This window comes from Harpia harpyja, chromosome 11, assembly GCF_026419915.1.
Source record: "Harpia harpyja isolate bHarHar1 chromosome 11, bHarHar1 primary haplotype, whole genome shotgun sequence".
Classification (NCBI taxonomy): Eukaryota; Metazoa; Chordata; class Aves; order Accipitriformes; family Accipitridae; genus Harpia; species Harpia harpyja.
Window position 1 is genome coordinate 9,525,776 of NC_068950.1, and position 21,649 is coordinate 9,547,424.

The window sequence follows — 21,649 nt, forward strand, 5'->3', positions numbered from 1 at the left end:
GCATCCCCTTCCACTCTGCACTCACTCAGCCATTGCTGCGGACCACGAATACCAGTGATTATAGTAGCTTTGTCACCCTGGAAAGGGGCTGGAAATATGACACCAGTTAGGGGAAAGGAGTCTACCAGCCCTCAACAGGAGGACAGATGCTGCAAGGAATGGTGGAGGACAATTGCAAACCAGATTTTATCTGCAGGGCCTGGGGAAAGGGAGGTGGAAGAGTCAAAACACATCCCATCTGGTATCAGAAACTCCACATGAGTTCTCAACGTTATACCTCCAAGCACGGCTTATTTTTTATCTTCAGTCTTTCATCTTCTTGCTCCCAGCAACAAGATAGACATAAGCCATCTTCATGCCAGGAGGGGCAAAGCAGGCAGGACCTCTGCAGTGGTTAGGAAAGGACCAGTGGTGAGCTGTGGTCATGACTGGGATGGCATTACTGCCACTGCAGCACCACGCATGCCACAGGTGGCAGGGATGAGGCAGCATTGCTCTTACCAGGTCTCTGCTGCTCTGGAGATGCAGCCTGAACACAGATCCAAATTCTTCTACATGAGAAAATGCTGAGCCAAAAAAAAAAAAAAAAAAAATTTCACAAAGAAGGGAGAGCAGACCTTTGCAAATCTCCAGCACGGGGCACATGCAACTTCTGCATCCCTGACTCAGAGCCAACTGACTACAGGGCATTGCACGCAACGGACCATCAGCCGCAGGGTGGGAGGAGGTCCTGTCCACCCCTCCTACTCCTCCTGCAGCATGTGAATCTCTCTGTGCATTACAGTGGTTTTCCCTGGGAAGAGGTGCAGAGCTGCAGGTACACCCTGCCTCACCACAGCAGGGTGCTGGATGACACTAACCTCAGGCCACAGGTTAGCAGCTTGCAAGACTTGATATGAGTCTCAGCATCTTCCCGAGTTCCCAAATCCGCCGGCTGCCACATGGCAGAAAAGAAGGCATTTTAGCTGATGCTCCATCCTCGCTTGCTCCCACTGACTCTCTGCTGCCAGGATTATTTCGGTAGCTTCTGTAGCTTTAAAAGCTGAGCAGTCACATCTCCTTGGGCTTCATACCTGCTCTCAAAGAGGAACACGCCAATTTTTTTTTTCTTTCCTGCTTTCAGTTAGAATTAATTGATCTGTAATTGCACCCATAGAGGGGGAAAGTTAATAGACACAGTAATAAATGCCAAAGCCCCAGAAGAACTGGCTCTCCAAGCCCCTGCCTGGAGCGACTCCATCTCCTCTTAATAGCGTTGCATGCAATTCCAGTACATGTGTGCGTGTTAGTATTTAGAGAGAAAAACTGAGGAGCCTCGGTATGATGGAAATCATTTCTTTTCCTCTCCCACATACTTTGTGCTTAGGAGCAGATGGATCCAGGCTGTTTACATCACGGAGGTCATGCCTCAGCTTAACAGTTGGGGAACTGACTGTTGGGAGAGATGCGCATTGCTACCAGAAGATTGCTAAATCTGGGCTCCGGCAAACTTCTGATGGTGGCAAGTTAAACATACAAATGTCCTGCTGCAGCCTCTTCACATTCAGGACCTGCCTCGGGTGTTTGATCGTTTCCCCAAAGAAAACCGCTGCCGAGATGAAGCGAGGGCAGAGAGGCAGTTCTGCAGCAGCTCGTGAGTGTGAACTTTGAGAAGGCTGAAAATCCCGAGCGGACCTCGTTATTCGCCGGTGCAGATGGTGCAGTTTGCAAGCGATGTGGGTCCAGGTTTCTGCAAGTGGGCTACCAGGGCTCGCTGCTCACCGCTGTGCCCCGAATTAACAGAGTGACCAGGATTTCAGCTAACTGGGCACGGCTGCCTGTCTCTCCCCAAAGCAGTGCCGTAACGCTGGGGAAAGGTTTCCTTCGCATGGAGGTGTTTCCATGGAGCTCATCCCCAGAGTGACCTTCCCCTCCCAGCTCAGCCCAGCCATGGGGTGTGCAGGGGGATCCAGCCAGACCCTGCCTGCTCATCCAGCTCAGAGGCTGGGGGGTGGAAAAGTCACCCTTCCCCTCCCACAGCAGAGCCAAGTGCTCTCTTCCAGCACAAGAGGATTGTGAGAAGTGTTAAAAACAATAAAAACTAAGCAAGCAAAGCGGGGAATGAAGCCCTTCTTATTGCACTCAAGGATATGCATTGTTTGCTTGTAGAAGTACCTTCTCCCGCCTTGCATCGCACCCCTCAGCAGGTCCGGCAGCAGCTTTGGCAAGAGGATGCCTCACCACCGCCGAGGTACTGCATCCACCGAGCCACAGAGGATGTCTGTGGCCGTGGCCAGGCAGGAGGGCAAGCGTGGTGGCCTTGCCATCGGGTGGCAGAGCCCAGCTTGCTGCCTCCACTCACCTCGCTCAGCCCTCCAGGGAGCTGAGCAGTCGCGCTTTTCCCTAGGTATCTGGCACGCCACGAGAGCATCTCCATTGCCAATTAGGCCACCCACCCACTTGCATCCTTCCCCAGTACAAACCCTATTAACGATAAACAAACAGTCGAAATGCCAGCCGGCGCCTGGGAAGAGCCCTAGACAACTGCATCCAATTCGGCGGGTGCGGGAACAGCTGCCTTGCACAGTCCCGGCACACACAAGCACCGAGCAGGGACGAGGGCACGGGCTGGGCATCCCACCAGCCACCCTGTGGTCCTCCTGCCAGTGGCTGCCTTGCAGGCCAGAGCGGTGCTACCTTGCTGCATCCCCAGGCTGCTCTCAGCATCACACCATCACCAAAAGCCTCAGTGTCCACACGACACACTACACTGGCACAATTCAACACCGCAATAAGGGGCTTTTCCAGCTGCCTAGCCCTGAGCTTCCTAACTTTCCTTCTCTGGACTTTTGTAGGAAAGCTCCTGCTTGACACCGACACCCAGTTGGACTTTGCTCAAATCCCCAAGCTGGATGTGGCACAAGAAATTCAAAAGCCACCCAAAACTGCTTGGTTGTCTTCATCCTCCATAAGAGCTCCCTCCCTGCAAGGCAGTGTGAAGCCCTTCCTGCAGCCTATCCCCAGAGCCCCTGGACTCAGTCAGACCCCAGACTAAGAGCTGGGGAAATTCAACCCACCAACAGACTCCAAAGCCCAGCCTGCCACTCCAGAAGCACTCCTGAAACCACCACCATCACACCTGAACTCAGGGGGACACTTAGGACAGTGACAGAGAAGACCAGGGCCAGTCTCCACATTGATCCTTACATCTAAGGGCTTTCCACCAGGTGGCCAAACCAGTGCTACAGAGGCTTTTTCTTTTTGCTATGATGGGCAATTAGGAAAAATATTACCTGCTGCTAGGCACAGGGTCCCCGCTGCCACCTGTGGCAAGGGCAGAGGAACCCACATCCCCAGTGCAGGAGAAGGCATGCCCTCTCCTTGCACTAAACCCTGCCAGCAGTTGAGGATGTGCTGACGCAACCACAGTTCATTGTCATGGAGACAAGAAGCCTTTTTCTCTCCAAACCCAGCTTAATGGCTTGGATTAAAACCTCCTTTCCCCTGGGAAGAGCGGAACGGGGACAGTTGTGTTGTCCCTATGTCCCCATCTTGTCCACGTGCACCCCAGGCACCCCTACCTTCACCAGTGTGTATCCCCCACTGGCACTGGGCACATCATCCTGACCATGGCCCGCACAGCATGGAGGTGCCCCCCATCGCTCCCACGCCTGCCCCAAACCCATCCCAACGCACGCGCACCACACTCCATCAGCCAGCAAATGTGCACCCCACTACAAACACATTCTGGACTCAAACACATTTCCATAAGGCCCCCCTCCACGTCTCTCTCTGGCAGGTCCCAAGCAGCCAGAAGATTGACACTGACCATTTCTTGCAGGTGACCAAAACCATGAGCTCTTCATCAAGGTGAAACAACAAGAAAGCATCTTCAAGGCTGCCCCTTTCCTGGCTCCCTGGGGACCAAAGGAGCTAAGTAGAGCCAGGGAGCTAAGCAGAGCCAGGGAGCGATCCCTTGCTGTGGGGCAGGCAGGCGTGGAAGACATGGGGGGAATCAGCTACTGGGGTCCGGGGGGGCATGGCAGTACCAGGGGCCAACCTTGGGGCTCAGAGACATGCGACGGGCGTGGCCTGGAGGGGAAGGATGGCATCTCGCTTACCCCGACAGCACTCCCAGGACAAGGTTGAGGACAAAGAAGGATCCAATGATGATGAGGGGGATGAAGTACAGCCAGTTCCAGGTGGCTCCTAAGGCATCATTGGTCTAGAGGGGAAAGAAAAAACACGTATGATGTTATCTTCAACACCAGCACGCAGGGCAGAGGAAGGGTGCGTTAGCTTCAGCATGGTGGTGATTCTCCCTCCAGGCTGACCACACCAGGCTCCTCGGGGTGATGTGGCCATGCCTGCTGAGCCTTGATGGGCACCAGGTGCTGCCTGTACAGGAATGCAGGGGAGCTCCTGATCAGCGGTGCCTGATGCCCCTCGGCATCCTGCCCCAGCCACACTCTCATCCACGGTCTCCAGCCCTCATCAGGCAGGACCGCTCTCCTCTGCCTCCTCCTACCATCCCTACAGGGATGCAGGGGCTGTAAGACAGTTCTATAGTCAGAGGTGCAGGGCCCTGCAGCCCAAAATTGGGGTGCTGAGGGTGCAGGGGCCACCCTGAGTGTACCTCCCCCAGCAGCTTGATTCAGTGCTCCCCTGAGCATCCCACCAAGACAGGGCAAAGCAGCCCCGCAGCAGCGGTACCTGTCGAGCACAGCACAGGTTAAGAGGGAAAGATTTATAAGGTGCCTTAGAGCCAGAGAAGCTGGTGGCCAAAGAAGAGGCAGCCGATGCTTGTGTTTCCATGCACGGCAGGAAAGGGGCTGGTGCAGGCAAGCCCCACACCTTCAAATGGGCATTTTGCTGATGGCATCATTGCTAATACCTTGCAGACATCCTCCCGCCCCGGATGCGTTACCCCAAGCCCAAGGAGCTGAGAGCGGAAGGGAGCTCTAACCGCAGGGCAAAGCCCGACAGCTAAAAAGCCTGCTGGCAAGCCCTGCTCAATACCTCCAGACATTTATTCACTGAGGCTTTTAATAAAGCAGTGCCCCTCTGTACCTCACAGCCACTTCCCAGGCCCCATTTGTCCTCCGGTGTCAGGCACGGCGCACATGACACTGGGCTGGAGGGTGATGCGGCAGAACGTGACTGTCTGGAGGAGGTGGTATCAATCTTTTTGCAATGAAAGACTCTTTCTCTTTTCTCTCTCTTCCCCCCTCTCCCCATGCTAATTAAGCCCTCATCTTCATCTGAGTCATTGGCACCACGTCTCCCGGTCGGCCAGTGCAGGAGCCAAGATGAGGCTCTACAAGGGGAGAAGCTCATCTCCGAGGGGGAGAGAAAGCCACTGTGCTGGAGTCTTCCTCCAGTGACCAAGGTGCCAGCAGGAATCTCAGCTGGGCGTCCCCACCACCCTGACACCGAGCCCAAGGCAGGAAGGGTGACACCAGCACATCCTGCTGCAGGCACTGACCGCAGCACCGGGAGAGGGATGCTGTGGGCAGAGACCCCAGTGCCGAGGAGTGCCTGGCTCACAGCAGCAATAGGGACTTTGAGGTTGGGAAAAGCATCTGGAAGGACTCGCTGCCCTCCTCCTTCAGCAGCGGGGGAACCACGCGTGTCTTCTCAAGGTCCTGCCCTTTCAAGAGCCCTGGTCCACCACCAGCCCCTTTCCTCAGGGCCATGGGAGAAGTGAGCGCAGGGAGGTGGGAATGATGCATGGGGATCCCATACAGCCAACATTTGTCACCACCCTCAAGAGACACCCAGGCCACCTTGCTCTGCTCTAACAGCACCATTTGCCATGGCATTAGTCTTCAAGACATTGTGCACCCCTCAGCCCAAGCTTGGCTGGTCTTCAGCCCCCTGCCAAGATGCCATTGGATACCTGCCACCCGTGCCAGGATCGCTCGCCTTTGAAACTGGCTCCTGCCCAAAAACCATGGGCTTTCCCCAAGGTCCTTAGCACAGAGGATGCAAAACAGATGAGCTCATTTCCTACAGGTGAAGAAGGCATCTTCCAGCAATGCTCAGCAGGAGATGGAGTGGGAGACGGGGATTATCAGCCAGCAATGCCAGCAGCAGCACCCAGATCACCTCTTCCCACAGTGTTTTGTGGACACGGCCAAAGCTGGTGGCACTGGGGATTTGCAGCCGGGAAACCTGAGGCAGGGGCTGGCAGCACCCCGATGGGACAGGCTGTCTGCGATCCCGACTTCCATGTGCATTTGGGTACCCAGCTGCCATAGGGGTGGAGATAAAGGGGATTAGACAGGTTTTAGGGTTTTGGGGGGGTTACATGTCTAGCACCACTAGCAGCCAGAAGCTCCAGGAGGGGCACTGCTGAGGCAGGGGAGGGGATGGGGAGCTGTGGCCATGGACCCTATGTACCCAAGGACACACCACTGGCCAGAGCGAGCTCAGGTGTGGTCCCAGCCACCCAGGACAATGCCAGCAGCCCCAGGAACAGTCCTGCTCTGAGCAGCCATACGGGTCCCTTGGACAGTGCCAGTTTTGCTGCAGCCCCCCAGCCCCAAGATGAAATTTCCCAGTGCACATCCCAACGCTCCCTACAAAATCAGGAGCTGGTGATGCCCAGCCAGGCTGCAGTGGCTTCTGCCTGTCAGCTGGTACCTGCTCAGCCACTCCGACTGCCAAAATTTGCCCTCGTATTCCCCAAGTTGCTGGAAGAATTGCTCCAGTACCTTTGCAGCACCTAGGCTGCAGAGGTCCCAGCCGGGGGGCAAGGGGGCTTGTTTGGGAAACATGAGGGGCTTGGCATTTCACAGGCTCTGCATCTTCCCCTGCTTCTCTAGTTTGTGGAGGAGAGCATGACCACAAAGCATCCAGCGCAGCAGGACATCAGCACACAGAACAGCGTGTGTGAATACACACACAGAGAAGTGGATGTATTCCCATCTCTCTGCTCCCAAAGCTGAAGCATGTCTGCCCAGGAAACCAAAGGACCTGCCATGCCTGGCCATGTGTCTTGTCAACCCCAATGCTCTGACACACACCATGCTCTCCAGCTGGAGGCCAGTGGTTTGCCTGGAGGGAGGACATGGACTGCCAGGGTCTCAGAGAGTTGCTGAGTCCAGACCCCCTTGTGTCACGCTATCTCCCCCAGATTATGTCAGCTCTACCTTAAAAACTCACTATTCCCACCAGAAGGCTCCTCAAGCAGATGCTCTAATGACTGCTCTAATTTTCAGCTTAAATTTATTTGTGGTCATTTTATGTACCACTCTGTTCTTTTGTCAGCGTTGGCCTTTGGCTGAAATAGCTCCTCTCCTTCCCGTTTCCCATCCTGATGTATTTATAGATAGCTATCATGGCCATCCCCAGCCTCTCCATTGCTAGCCATGACTGTCTCTCCCCCCCCACTTTATCTAGTAGCCCCTTCCCTGCTCCAGTCCAGGCTCAGTTCATCTTCCCTGGACACAGGAGACCCAAGTGAGCAATTCTGATGGGTCCCACTACATCCCTGCATGATGCTACCGAGACTTTGCCATCCTGCCTACAAACCTCCCTCCTCCTCCAGGGCACCGCTGGCCTGCGGTCACCCTGCGGTCACTCGCTCATCCCCTCCTCCTCCACACTGCTACTTCCCAATCAGCAAGACCTGGGCTCCTAGGAGATATCTTTACTGTTCCTCAACAAGCACATGGTTTTCCATTTCTCACTGCATCCCACATCTCTTCCTCCAGCCCTCAAACTCCTCTAGCCTGGGATGGCAGCCTCCGTACCCTCAGCTCCAGGAAGGCAGCTGATGCTGGAAGCAGGAAAGCCCATGACTCATCCTCGAGGAGCCCCACCGGTCGCCGCCAGCCACTATGTCCCTTCAACGCCACCCAGCTCCATCCCGACACTGCTCCCTTCCCTGCCAGCCTCGCAGAGCTCCTCTTCTCCTTCCCCTCTTCTCCTCTTCTTTAACACTTTCCCATAGCAAAAGCTTTACTACAAAAAGCAGTTCTACACGTTTCCAGGTCTCCGATGCCAGGCTAGCCCGGCGTGACCTACCTTTGGCAAACCCATGATTCATTTTCCTCTTTTGCCTTCCAAATCTGTTCCGAAATGGCATGCGATTGAGGTCAGGCTTACAGTCCTATTCCTGCCTGCCTTACTTTTTTTCCCCTCCTCCCCCCGCTTTTAAATATAGGCATTGCATTCGCTATTCTCCAGTCAGATGGTGCCTCCCCCAACTCGATGGAGTTGTTAAAAATACTTGTTACCAGACCTGCCATTTCATGTGCCAGCTCCCTCCAGGCACGGGGAAGGGGAAACCATCCTGAGTGCCGGGCTGATGGGTGCAATGGTCTCAGCGATTGGCTTCCACATCGGCTGTGCTCATGGCCGTGTCCTCGTTCCTGCTATCCAGCCTTTTGTTGCCTCTGTCTTTGTGTTGACCAATAGCCGGGGTGAAATATCCATCCGTGCCCAAATCTCCCCAGCCATCACTTCACCGTGCTTTGCTTCCATCTGCAGAGGTGGGGAACTGCTCACCACCCCTTTGAGCATCCTTCATGAGGTCTGTGTCAACATGACTTTTGGTGGCTCCCATAGCACTTCCCAACTTCTTTGGCACCAACACATAGTTGTCTTGACTGAGCAGCGCCTTTTCCAATCCCTTTGGGGCATCATTTGTTCTTAATATCCCTCTGCAGGCAGTGGTTCATCACCTTGGTCTACTGTGCCTTCCCATAGGTTTTTCCCCCTTTGCAGGAGGTCGTCATGTGCAGAAGTCAGCATAGATGCAGGGAGTTTAATCCCCAAATTACACAAACACTGTAATTCCTTTAATGAAGAAATTCCTGGCTCCTGCCCCTGGCTCCCTGTGCACCAGATCAGGTCCCGTCGCTCACCCAAGCCCTTTGGGAAATGGAGGAGCTACCTGATGCCTGATCTTTGCTGCTTCTTCCATTACCTTTTAGACAACCACCTTTACATTACGCACCCCACCAGTCTAAACCACCACCAGCCAAACTCTCTCATGGCCACCAGACCAAGAAACACTTTTGCTACTGCCTCCAGGCATACCCGAGACACCAACACAACCAATGTGAGCTTGTTGATGAAGACTAAAGAGCCACAGTTTCCCCAAGGGACTAATGCACCCAAGGGTGTTTCTCATGCCAAGGTGTCGGTGGAGACTCCCAGCCGGAGCTGAACCACCACGTTCACATCTTGGACACAACCCGTCCTGCTGCCAGCAAAGCCTCCAATCCTATAAATGACACCACCAAGGCATGGGAGCAGGACCTGCATGGGCTAATGGAGCCGGCACGGCGTGTCCCTACCTGGTGAAGGAGCCCTCATCAGCTCCCGCTTCTCAACCCCTAGCACAGGGTTATTCTTTCAGCAGCTCTTGTGTTGGTTTTTTGGGTTTGTTTTTTTTTTTTTCAAAGGGCGGGAAAAGGCGCAGGGAGCTGCAAAAGCAGGTCTCACTCGGGGGGCCAGAAATCTAAAGAAATCTAAATATATACCCGAGTCGAATGCAAAGCACAAGCTCGCAGCCCACACGTACCCTCCCTCGGGCTGCACTCGCATGGGAAACTTTAGGATTTCTTTGCTATAGGGGAAGGGGGAAAAAAAAAACCACAAAAAAACCCCAAAATTCAATCTCTCCTACCTAAAAATAAACAGAAAGCATGTTCTGCCTGTGCAGGGTGCCTTTAATAGCCACTCATTGCCCACCAGCTTGGGGAGGGTAGCTGGGGACCAAGGCTGTGGGCACCCAACTCATTTGGGGAGCAGCAGGACATGGGGAGCCACTGGACTTCATTCACACAGCAATCCACCCTTGTCGATTCTCCAGTGTCTCGTAACAGGGCTGGTCTCGCACTTCAGGCTTTCCCTGGAGACGAGGGGAGCTTTCTGCCCCTTCCCAGCAGGAGATGTGTCCCGGAGACCTCTGCGTCCAGCTTGGCCAACATCAATGGCACACACTGATGCCCTGTAGGCAGTCAGGTCCCCTCTCAAAATCCATCTGCATTAGGAGAGAGTTTCTGTGGTTTCTGTTTGAAACCGGACCAAAACGGCATATAATTAGATTGGGGTAATATACATTCATTACTGTAACCAACTGGCTGTGACGTGCTCGAGGGATACAGCAGCACTGCGCTACGGGGGTGGGGGGGAAATCCACGGGACCTCCAGCAGTATGGGTGGCCCCATCCTGCTCTCATCACGGTTCTCTGCCAGGGACATCCCACCCCACGGAGAGCTCCTACAGGGACCCATGGCTTTGCCTGCATTGCAGGCAGGCTTTAACAGGGTGACCAAACCATCACAACCACCGTGACTGGGCAGGAGAGGTCTGTCTGTGCCCCCTGGCTCCAAGCCTAGCGAAGGGCTTTGGGGATGATGGGGAAAGCCAGGATCTCAGAAGGCTTTGCCCTGGGTGCTGTGCTTGCCTTCTCCAGCATTCCTCAGGGGCTTGCTACCTGGCGTGGGGGCAGAGCAGACCTGCCGGGACAGCAGGTGCAAAACCACCACAGCTTCCATGATTTGTATGCCAAATCCTTGGCTCAGCAAGTCCCGATGGTCTTTGCCTGGTGGTGACACCCACCGTATCCCTGCCACGGGTGATGCCATCCCCGCAGCATTACCTCCTCGGTCCCTGACCTGCTCTTCCTTGCAAACCACTGCTGCATCTAGCTGAGAAACACATGCAGGCCAGAAGGAACAGCCTCAAAATCTCCATACCCCAGCAAAAAGGAGGGGAAAAAAATTTTCAAAAAAATACCTTACAGCAGATTCCTTGGCCTAACCAGTTCCCTCAAGACCTTGACACCCGCTGCTGCTCTTCTCAGCGCAGTAACAGATCTCTTTCTTCCCTTTAATAGCAGTAATTTGATCTCCTGCATGCAGGGCCATGCTTCACTCCCTGCCAGCCCTGCCTGGTATCCATCAGCGACCCCGGTGCTGGACAAGATCTGAATGAAAATGCTTTGCTTTCCCAAATCAGGTTAATGAGGAAATTGGTACATTTCCTTTGCAGGGCCGGGACTGGCCCGCAGCGGGATGCATCCTGCCATGGCCACATATCGGGGTGTCCAGGCAGGGTGGGCACCTCCTGCCCAATGCCCTGCCTGCAGCGCTGCCTATCGCTGGCCCCGGGTGCTCTGGGGTGCCAGGGGCAGGCAGCAGGCAGGAGTCCCTACAGAGGGGTGCACGAAGCTCAGCAAAGCCCGAGGCGCATGGGAACGCTTGTGCCTGTGCATGTGTAGGAAAGGGGAAGGAGTGGGGAAACAGGAAAAAAACCAATATATTTCATTTTTCTGTTTTCTAAATGGAATGCAAAAAATGCATTGCTAGAAGTGGTACTAAAAATCAAGTGTTTTCAAAACATTTGATTTGGGCACAGAGACCCGTTCTTGCTCTGTTCCCCTCTGATTCACCAAGAAATCACACCCAGATGCCCCAGTATCAATCTGCAGACCCTGTCCCCAGGCGTGCCTCCTCCGCCTCCTCTCCCCGCAGCCATCCCTCACTGTGACCCCCCCCAGCTGCCCCCACCTCTGCTCCCAAACCCCCACTTTCCCCTTGCCCGGACCCCTCCTGTGCCTTCCCCAGCCCCAGATGAAGGCACCCCCCCGAACTGCCCCGCCGGCAGGATGAACTTTTCCTGATGGAGTATTTGCAAAGCTTCGCAGCCTTCGTTAGACCCAGCGCTCGGCTAAGGCAGCGCCAACGTTCCCAGAGCAGATCCTCAGCATCGGGCTCAGGCACGTGTCAGTGCCAGTGCCACTGCCTCTCCGGTTGGACCCAGAGCCTGCACGCTGCAGCGGGGCACGGTTTTCATGGGATCAGCTTTGGGGTTGTTTTTTCAATGGGGCTTGGTGATTGTCAGACTGGATCCCTGCTTTGTTTCGAGCACGCTGCAAGCCCACAGAGGCAGCTCGGGCCCCATATGTTTCCTAAATGCAGGAACATCCCCAGCTCCAGCTGCGATGCTCTGGGGCAACAGACCCACGCGCAACCTCACTCAAGGACCCCAATTCACCCCAATACTCCCACAATCCAGCCCTGATGCAGAGCAGCACATGCACCAACACACAGGCACGGAAACAGGTTTGCAAAGCCTTGCTGGTACATTTTCCAGCACCAAACCTGCTAATGAAATTACAGACCCTGGGCTTAATGAAGATGAGCAGCAGGGACCAGGCAGCACCGAGACCCCCTGCCACCTCCTCTCCTTGAGCCTGGAGTTGTTGGGCAGTGCCAGAGCATCGGTGCATCGGTGCCTCCGCCGGCCCCTCGGCTCCCGGACTCCTGCCGGCAGACGGTCTAGGAGTGAGACTTTCCCGTGCGGGCAGGGAGGAGGGTGTGGGCAGGGAGCTTTTGACAGAACATGCCTGCAAAGCTGGGGATCCAGCAGACTCGGTTTGTTTCTTGCTGTGTCATTTCAGCACACACACAGAGGGAAAAGGGGGGGGGGGCAGGAACATTTGGCAAGCTGGCAAGGGTCTGGCTTTGCTGAGTGTGGAGAAAGAGCCGTTTCTTCCAAAGGGAGAAGAGGGTAAAGCAGGCTCGCTGCCACATACGTGCCCGTCGGGGATGGGCTCCAGCACCCACGGCTAGCAGCACGTGAGCTGCCAGCTCCGGCACCAACAGGAGCCATTTGGGGAAAACCAGCTCGTTTCCTGAAAAGTTAGGAAGGTTTTAAACCTTTGGAGTGGAACTTGAAGTCTCTCTGAAGTCCTCGCTTAAAAGACTCAGCATTTACCGTTTCAGAGGAAGAAGCAGGAAGGAGCTCTGTCCTGCAGTGCCACGAGTGCCAGGGACTTTTTGGCAGCCCCCGTCCCCCCCCCAGCACACAGCACACCCTGCTTTGCCTGCACGGCTGGGAGCCACCAGGAATAGCTACAGAGGCATTAAGATCTGTACTTGCTACCGAGCTGCTAAGAGCACTGGGTGTTGATTAAATTTTCATACCTCCCTGACAGGATATTTTTTGTGTGTTGTGTTTTAATTTAAAACACACAAGAAGGGACTCCTTTTCCCTTTGCAAGCATTCCAGCTTGAGAGCCTGGCGTCATCCCAGGGCACAGAGGGCTAAAAAGCCAAGTGGTTTCCCTCTTTCGCCATCCCTCCCATCCCCTCCGCTCTCCAGCCTCTCCCTCCTCCTCCTCCTTCTCTCCCCAGAGATCATCTCTAGCCAGCGCCACTCCTTGCTGGGAGCCCACTGTCACCCATCACACTCCCAGCTTCACCCTCCCCAGTGCCCGAAGAAGCAGCAGGGCAGGCTCAGCCCCCAGCTGTGGGACCACTGCTGTACTGAGCTCCTCCGGTGCTCTGCCCATCACCGTGGTGTCAGGGCAGGTGCTGTTTTGGAGTCTTTGCACCACTGGCCCTTGCTGCAGAGTCCCTGCGACCCTCGGCATGTGGCCAGCACCACTGTAGCTCTCATTTTGGGAGCAGGAGCCCCAGGGGACAGGCATTGATGTCCAAAGGAGCTGCAGCAGCTCCTGGAAGCACCAGGGCTCAGGGAGGTTTCCCAGCTCAGCTCCAGATCAAAGCAAACCCCAACAGGAGCAAACTCCTCTCTGGTCAAGTCACTCATTTTGCTGGCCCCTGGCTGCCCCACATAAAGCCAGGCACTGCCCTCACTCTCCAAAAGGCAAGAGGAGAAACCCACCCAGACCTGCATGATGCTCAGGTCCCACTCACACTGTTCACACACAGGTGCTTTGGGGAGAGCAGCTGAGCGCTGAGCATCCCAAGGCACGACTGTGACACCCTGGGAATTTATGCCAACAAGTGATGAGCAATTTTGTACACACGCACATGGAAAAATAACTGCTTTGCAACAGATACCTCCTCTGAGCCCCTCCAAGGCCACTCAACTAGTGCAACTGGGGACCTGGCAGGGAGCAGAAGAGCTGAGCCTCGCACCCATCTCCGATCCATGTACTCCAGCACGGCCAGTGATTTAACACAACTCCCTTTCCCAGCGCCCCAAATCAGGGCTGCCTGAACAGTCCCCATTTCAAAAAGGATGGATGTTTCACCACATTTGAAAACCAGGCTCCAGCAGAAGATCTCAGGTTTGGTGCTCCATGGTCAAAACCAGCCCTGCACCCAGCGGCATGAAACCCTGACCTCTGCACGTGGTGAGATTCATCTTGCACATGGTGAGATTCATCTCGGCCCTTTTGCACCCCACATTTAGAGCAGATCCCGAACACCGGGGCAGCGTCGGGCTCCAGCGCTCCCGCAGGGTGTCCTCCCCTTGCACCCTCCTGGCCGCAGCAGCACCTCGGGTGTGCTGGAAACACGTGGCAGTTGAGTCACACTTGCTGCAAACCCTCTTCCTTGCAGCACCTCGTGTTTTACAGCGGCTCTTGCAGAGTCTCTGCTGCCGGGCTCTGCACGCATGGCTCGCGCTTCGCACCTAACGAGCGCGTTAGCAACCGCCTGGCTGTTTGCAGGCGGCTGTTCAGCTTTGCACGGGGCTGCAAGACCCGCACACCCCATCTCTCCTGAGGCTATAGCACACAGATCTGCCCACAACCGCTGCCTTTTGGTAGGTATTTTGGAAGCTGCCGAGGACTTGATTCTCTTTCCCCCAAGAAATGCTTTCCTCCTGCTGCAAAAGCACTAGCCCCTAGCACCCAGCCCCAGCATCTCCTAAGGCTCCCTGTACCTTTTTGCCCTCCTGCTTCCCTGTAGTCCCAATCCCTTGCACCATGAGAGGTCTTTTGGGTTTATAGCAAGCAGCTGTGGCCGGCTAACTCCCATTAGGCCTTGCCATGCATTTTTTATTAGCAGCACGGCTGCTCTTCCAGTGCTGCTGTAATGCTTGTGCCTAGGAGGCAAACGTTTTTACCCGTCGTTGCTAACAGCCGTGGCCCTGTGCAAAGTCAAGTTGGCTCTCTGCATGACCTGGCTATGGCTTGGTTATCACCGCTGTGCAGGCACTACTGCCTGTCTGTAGGTTGCTCCAACTCTCGGGACTTTACTGGGGCCACAACATTAGGATCAGGAGTTCAACCTGACAGCCAGATCCACGCAGGGAAACAGGTTTTCCCTGCACAGCAGGCTCTGGTCCTCTGCACCGGCCGTGCTGCATTTGTGAAGCACTTGGAGCCTCTCCCAGCGTGAGCAGAAGGTGCCCGGGGCCACAGCCGGACACATGCCCACACTGTACCTGTGCCCCCCTGCAACCACATGCAACCTCAGCAACTGCTTGCACCTCGCGGCAGCCTCAGACCCCATGAGCAACACTGGCAGGAGAAGCAGGCAGCCCTGGCTCCCCTGCCTGCATCCATCCATGTTTGCATCGCTCCCACAGCTATAAACAGCAGCTTTCTCCATGCACTGGTGGTTTTGTTTGTCCTGGACTAACCGATTCCTGACTGGGGGCTGCGGTTCCCGTGCTGCATGGCTGGTGTACCCGCTCCCGCTGCTCCAGAGAGCACAGAGCAATGCTCCGGGAAAGGGACCCAGCCGGGACAGGCAGCGCTGACCCCCCTCCCTGCAGAGCCCACCAGGCCAGCCCACAGCCCCAGCACATGCTTGCCACGGGTGTTTTTCTTCCCATCTCAGCTCCAGGCAGCGTGGGGGGAAGAGGAGAGCGGCAGCTCCCGGCAAGCTGGGCTCCTTCTCGCTACCTGCAAGCACAGTGGCTGAGCGCTTCCAAACCGGAAAGCAAATAAACAATCTTGGTGAATAAATACAGCCTTTCGAGTTGGTGTTTCAGAGGAAACGATGATTTCGAACTCCTCTTCTGTTTGCTCTCTGGGACCAGGGGAGCCAGGCTGAGCATCTGAAGCTACCAGCACCACCGAGTGCCTGTGCCGTGTCCGGCCAGCCCCGCAGCACACACCGGCAGCCCCTCGCCAGCCCAGCCACCCCCCCAGACCTCAGTATCACTGTTTAATGACAAAACTGCAACCCAGCCCCTGCCCCGTGCCGGCAAGTCTGCAGAGGCACAGAAGTAGGACAGCGAGCCTCTTTGCCAGCATTATGTTTCCCTCTGGTCCCTACAGAAATCAGGTTTGGTCTCGAGCCAGCGCAGGGAAGGGGCATCTGCTCCAGTATACAAAGAAAAGCAAAACACTCCTTAGCCCCTGTTTTGGACTGCAGAGATGGCCAGAGGAGCCACAAAGCTGAAACTCCCCTCTAAAAGAAATCAAAGTCCTTCAGACTCCCAGGGACTGGAACTGGAAAAGCCGTAACGCCCCACAGTTTAAGGCTTTTTCTTTTTTTTTTTTAATCCATACTGTGATTTCTACCTAGCAAAACAGCATTTTACACAGGCAAGGCTGATGAAAACAATGAGAAAGGCAATCACACCCATGAAAAAAACACATGTGGAAAGCACCACGGGGCTGATTAGCTTTTTGTGATGCTATCTACAAATTTTGGGAGCCATGCTTCCAGACCCAGTAAAATTGTGGAAAAATGGATCTTAAAATCACGATACAGTTACACAGGGGAATACTACAGTAAGCAATTTCTTTGAGAGATTGCTAAAGTGGTTTTCCTGTGATCTCCCTCTCCTCTGTGGTGTTAACCTGCAAGAACACAGCCTCCCATCACTTTATTCCGGTGGGAAAGCTGAGAGTCCCCCACCGATCCCCCCAAACCTGGGACATGCGCTGGGCAAGGTCCATGCCAGTTAGCAGCGGAAGCCTGCTCTGATTTGCTGCTCTGAGTGATGAAGATGATGGCAGAGCATCCCAGTGGCTTTCCACCCCTGTCCAGCCCTCCTCCAGCATCTCCTGGGGACCGCAACCCCCATGTGTATGCCTCATTTTTCTATTAAAAAACAGGCAGAAGCCCATTTTGCTGCCTCCAAGCAGCAAAAAGGCTGAGCACCTGTAGCCTTTGCAACCTAGAGGCACCCTGCGAGACAGCCACTGTCCCCAGGGAGGGCGAGAGGCACAGCTTGACAGTGCTCGGAACAATGTCCGTCCCTTGCCGCCTCCCAAAGTGAATCAGCAGCATTTTACTATACCAATGCCCCAATCCTCATTCAATTAAAAGCCAAGGAAGGTCCCTAATCCTTTCCATTATAGGTAAGTAATAGCTGGTTCTTTGCAGAGGAGCAGGAAAGGGAGGCACCTTATGGTCCAGGCCATTGGGGACACCATGACAGTGCATGTCTGCCCGGCATTGTCACTGGTGCTGGGAAGATTATTTGGATAGCGGGGCTGTGGCCTCCCAAGTGTCCCGGTGAGCCCCTGATTTAGCAGCTGTGGTGCTAAACAGGGGATCCTGCAGGGTAGGTCCTGCAGAGCGTAGTTTTCAGTGCTCCCAGCAGCATCTCCCATCCTTACCCTCCAGCAAGATCCAGGTGGTGGATCAGCAAATCCCACCGAGCAGATCGGCTCCAGCCTTCCCAGTAAGGACATCCCAAACAGCGGGAGATCAGACTTTCTCAGGAACTGCCGGTACAAACCCTCGGGGTCGATCAGACCATAAATTGCCCATCTGTGTAGCTCACCGGGCTCTTCGAGTACCACAACTGGGGCTCTAGCATGGGGAATGCTGCTGCTAATTGCTGCAGGTGACAAAGGATGGGGAGGAGGGGACATGGGGAGCACCGGTGGAAGCAGCCCCTGGCTTTTGCAGAGAGCTGGTCATTAACACAAGAAACAAGGTGCAGGGCAGGTTGCTGGTGCCAAGCACGGGCAGCACTGGGCACGCACGGGCTGCAGCACAGTGGTGTGAGCAGGCAGCAGCTGCCCAGCTGCGCTAAAGGTAGGGGAACCACACTGCCAGGCAGGAGACATCACCTTTCCTGCTATACTCAATTATGCCTGGGCAACAGGCGCTGTAGTTAAGTCTCTAATCCCATTGATACACCAGAAGCAGCCAAGAAATGGTCTTTCTTCAGTCTGAACACCCAGGTGGTTCAATCCTGTCTAATTCCCCCACTGAAGCAGCAAGATCCTGACACCGCCATCTCCTTTAGGAAGAGAAAAACCCAATCCTCATGGTAAGGTCAAGCCCTTGCCATGAACTCTCCCCTTTCTACCCCAGTCTAGGTTTCATGGTCAGTCTGCCCGTGCGTGCCAACCTGCACCCCCAGAAGGACCCTGGGATGGACCGAGTGAAGCTGGCAGGGCAGTGCCTTTGCCTGGGGTTAAAAACCAGCCTTTCTGCTCACAACAAAGTAACTATCAAAGCATGTTTCCCCATCACAAACCATCCAATTTGCCTCCTGCAGAGCAATGCCACTCTGCAAATCTCCAGGCACTATGGGAACCAGGGTATAAAAACATTCCCGGTGCAATGACGCCAAAATTGATGCTGAAATTAGGCTGGGAACAGAACTGGCATGGTTGCTTCTAGCCCATAAACTAAAATGTACGTATACGGCCAATCGACCACAAAGATATAGCACTTTGTGATCGCCTGTAGGTTTTTTTTCTGCTTACAGCTTTGTCCCCAAGTTGGCTCCCTGGGCACCGCAAGCACTTGGGCATCAGCAACTTCAAGCCACTGCAAACCACAGGAACTCAGTCCAGCCTTTTCCCTGCTCCATCAGCGCTGATAGGTATTTGCAGCACAAACACCAAAGTTCCCAGCTCCCTGTAGGACACCAGAACACTGCCCCTGCCCCAGGGAGGGGGTCTGAGCCCAGCTCCGGGGCTTTCCGAGGCCGCCGCAGGGATGCAGGCACATTCACTGCCTGGTCCACAGGGAGAGCGGATGAGCAGTGCCCAGAAACCACGTCCGCTCTTACAAAGCTGCCCTGGGGAGCACAGGAGGAGAAGGAGGAGGGAAGGAAGGATACCTGCCCACTCCCCAGGGACAGCCCTCGCGCAGGAAGCTTGCTGCAGCCCATGCCCGCAAGGTTTTGCTCTCTGCAACAGGTTGCACAAGCAGCCCAGAGATGAGGCCCAAAGCCCTTAGAGCTCCCTTTGCCTGGAGACATGTAACACATGCCTCTTTATTCCCCATCCCCTGCCCAAATGGGATGGACTGACCCCATCTCCATCACGAAGGAAACTCAGCATCTCACAGACCTCCAGGACACAGAAATACCATCTCCGGCTCCCCATCCCCAGCTGCCCAAAGAGACCCCAGAACAGTGCTACTCACATTGTACAGGACTGTGGTCCACCCTTCCATGGTGATGCACTGGAAGACGGTCAACACAGCAAAGAGGATGTTGTCGAACTGCGTGATCCCGTCGTTGGGACCGATCCACTCCCGGCATTCATAGCCTGGGGGGCAACCCTGCACCCCACAGGGATGGGGGGGGTCCAGCTCCTCTAGTTCACCTGTGAGCACACAGCAGAAAGCCAAAGGAGGCAGAGGTAAGAGAGAGGCAAGGGACAGGCAAGGGGAAGAGCCCGAACGCAGATGGGCTTGGGGCAGAGCAGGCGACCCTGCTAGGACTAGCCCTGGCTGCACACAAACTGCTCCCATAAGAAATTGGGACATCCTGAACACGACCCGGTGATGCCTGGTGTGCACAAAGCAAAATGCGTGATCTTCTCGGCCCTGGGCTTCCCATGATAGCAACATGCACTCATCCCAGCTGTTTTCCACCTGCGGGATGCAAAGTGGGTGCAGAGCCCTTCTCCCCACCTGAATTGTTTGTGTAGCAGGCTCGGTGCAGCTTCCCACTGTAAAACTCCAGGCCAATGATGGCAAACATGAGGATAGCAAAAAAGAGCAGCAAGCCGATCTGGAGGAGAGGCACCATGGCCTTCATGATGGATTTCAGCACAATCTGCAGGCCTGGGAGGGAAAAGAAAGAGAACAGCTCAGTACAGTGATGCAAATCCCCTGCCTGGGGCATGTCCATCCCACCTCTGGCAAGAGGAGGACAGTGAGCAGAGAGGACGGACAGTCATCAGACAGATGCAAGAGGCCAGCACAGTCTGGAGGATCCCTTTGGGCAGCTGGGGACCATGGATAAAAACACCATCCCAGGGGGAGCAGGGAGGGCCAGACTGCAGAGCAAGGCTCCGGGAGGGCTGGTTTCTGGATCTGGTCCCCTCGCTGGTGTCCTGCCCGTCCTTGTCCCACCTGGACTTGGTGGGATGTGGCCTGTGCAACTGTCCCCCTCGTTGCCCCCAAGGCACAGATCCAGCACACCACCTAGCTGGTGCCCAGGGCAGGAGGGGTGGAAAGCCCAATGCCAGCAGCAGCCTAGTTTCTTTATTTATCCCTGTGCCAGCAGATGAAATCCTGCAAAAACCTGAAATCTCCCCTGAATAAACCTCAGTCCTGAAAGGATCCACCCACCGCCTTCTGGCCAGGGAAGCAGAGCCACCGGCAGGTCTCAGCGAGCTGCCAAGCCCAGCCTTGTGCCAGCACAGAGCGGGCTGGGCAGGGGGAATTGCCACCCAGGGACACCAAATGCTGACATCCTAGAGTTCCCGCTACATGGCGGGGTTTGTCCCCCTCTTCCCTGATTTCACCCTACATCCCTGAGGTGGCACGAGGACCCCTCTCACTCTGAAGGACATCAGGGATGGATGCAGACACCCCGGGAGGAGGACCAGGAGCATCCAACTTACTGGGAATGCCCGAGACGAGCTTCAGAGGTCTGAGCACGCGCACGGCCCGCAGCGTCCGCAGGTCCACGTGGGTGTTGAAGTGTGTCCCAGCAGTGGCGAGGATGCTGTGGGCAGACAGGGAGAGAGCAGAGTTATCCTGGGCAAAGACCTCGGCCACCCCAGTGCCAGGACCCATGTTCTCACGCCACGCTGGGGGAAGTCACAAGGAAGACCATGTCCCTGGGCAGGTACAGAGATTCAATGCCTCGCAAAGCCCACATGCCAGCAAGCCCCGTTTGATGCCAGCACCAAAGCTCATGGGCCACTATGGTCAGCCAAAGCCACCCAGGGGCCACCCAGCCCTGGCAGCCCCCCATTGATGCCCCCCACATGCCAGGATGGCTGGGGACAGCCCCATGCTGCAGCGCTGGCCATCACCCATGCCATGCAGTCGCACTCTGGGGTCTCAACACTGCCAACGTCATGCTCATCACAGGTGCGTGGGTTTAACCTCCCTTCCAGGCACGTGGCACATAGACCACAGATAGTGCCCCAGAGATGGGGATCTCTCCCCTGATGGTCACCCATGCTCCCCTGGCAGCCCCTCCAGCCATCAGCTGCTCTGGCTTTTTCCATAATTGGAGCTTCCTTGGAGTCCCACCTCTGGGATTGCTAAGAAGGAGCCGAGAACCTCACACGCATTCAAAAATCTATAGTAATGAAAGTTTGATGACCTTGGAAGGCAACCAGCAGGCACAGGAAGGACTCCAGAGGTTTTCTTTTAAAACACAAAGATTTTTTCAAACCCATCTCTGGAAAACAAATTGGGGCAGAAGGGAGCCGGTGCACACTGAGTCCAGCAGTGGAAATACTCAAGGCCCCTGTACTTGCTGGGGGGATGGGGAAGGTGCAGCTTGGAGATGCTGGCAGAGCTGCAGGAGCACAGACAGTGGTGCCGGAGCTTGTGGCCTCCTCTCCCATCTGGGCTCGGTCCCCAGGTGCTGGGCGAGGAGGAAGAGGGAGGGTTGCAGTGGAGGAGCAGGGGATGGGAGAGGAGGGGACGGGGAGGAGAACGGGACAGAGGGAGGCAGCAACCTCAGGGCTGTTTGCAGCAATCCAAAAAACAAGGGAAATTGGGTCATTGTTCCACTAATTCATCTAATTACAGGCCAGAGCAGCTCGCTGGTGCGCTG

General features: G+C 55.3%; 1 protein-coding gene across 2 annotated transcripts in view; it reads right to left on the reverse strand.

Annotated features, from left to right (window-relative positions):
- Window positions 1-21,649, reverse strand: part of CACNA1E (calcium voltage-gated channel subunit alpha1 E) — a 146,350-nt gene that overhangs the window by 59,906 nt on the left and 64,795 nt on the right. For both annotated transcript variants that reach the window (XM_052801159.1, XM_052801158.1), the window contains exons 6-9: window positions 20,478-20,581; window positions 19,540-19,692; window positions 19,048-19,229; window positions 4,101-4,204 (exon numbers count right to left, since the gene is read on the reverse strand). In XM_052801159.1, coding sequence (XP_052657119.1) covers window positions 4,101-4,204; window positions 19,048-19,229; window positions 19,540-19,692; window positions 20,478-20,581 — 543 coding nt within the window. The remainder of the gene's footprint in view (window positions 1-4,100; window positions 4,205-19,047; window positions 19,230-19,539; window positions 19,693-20,477; window positions 20,582-21,649) is intronic.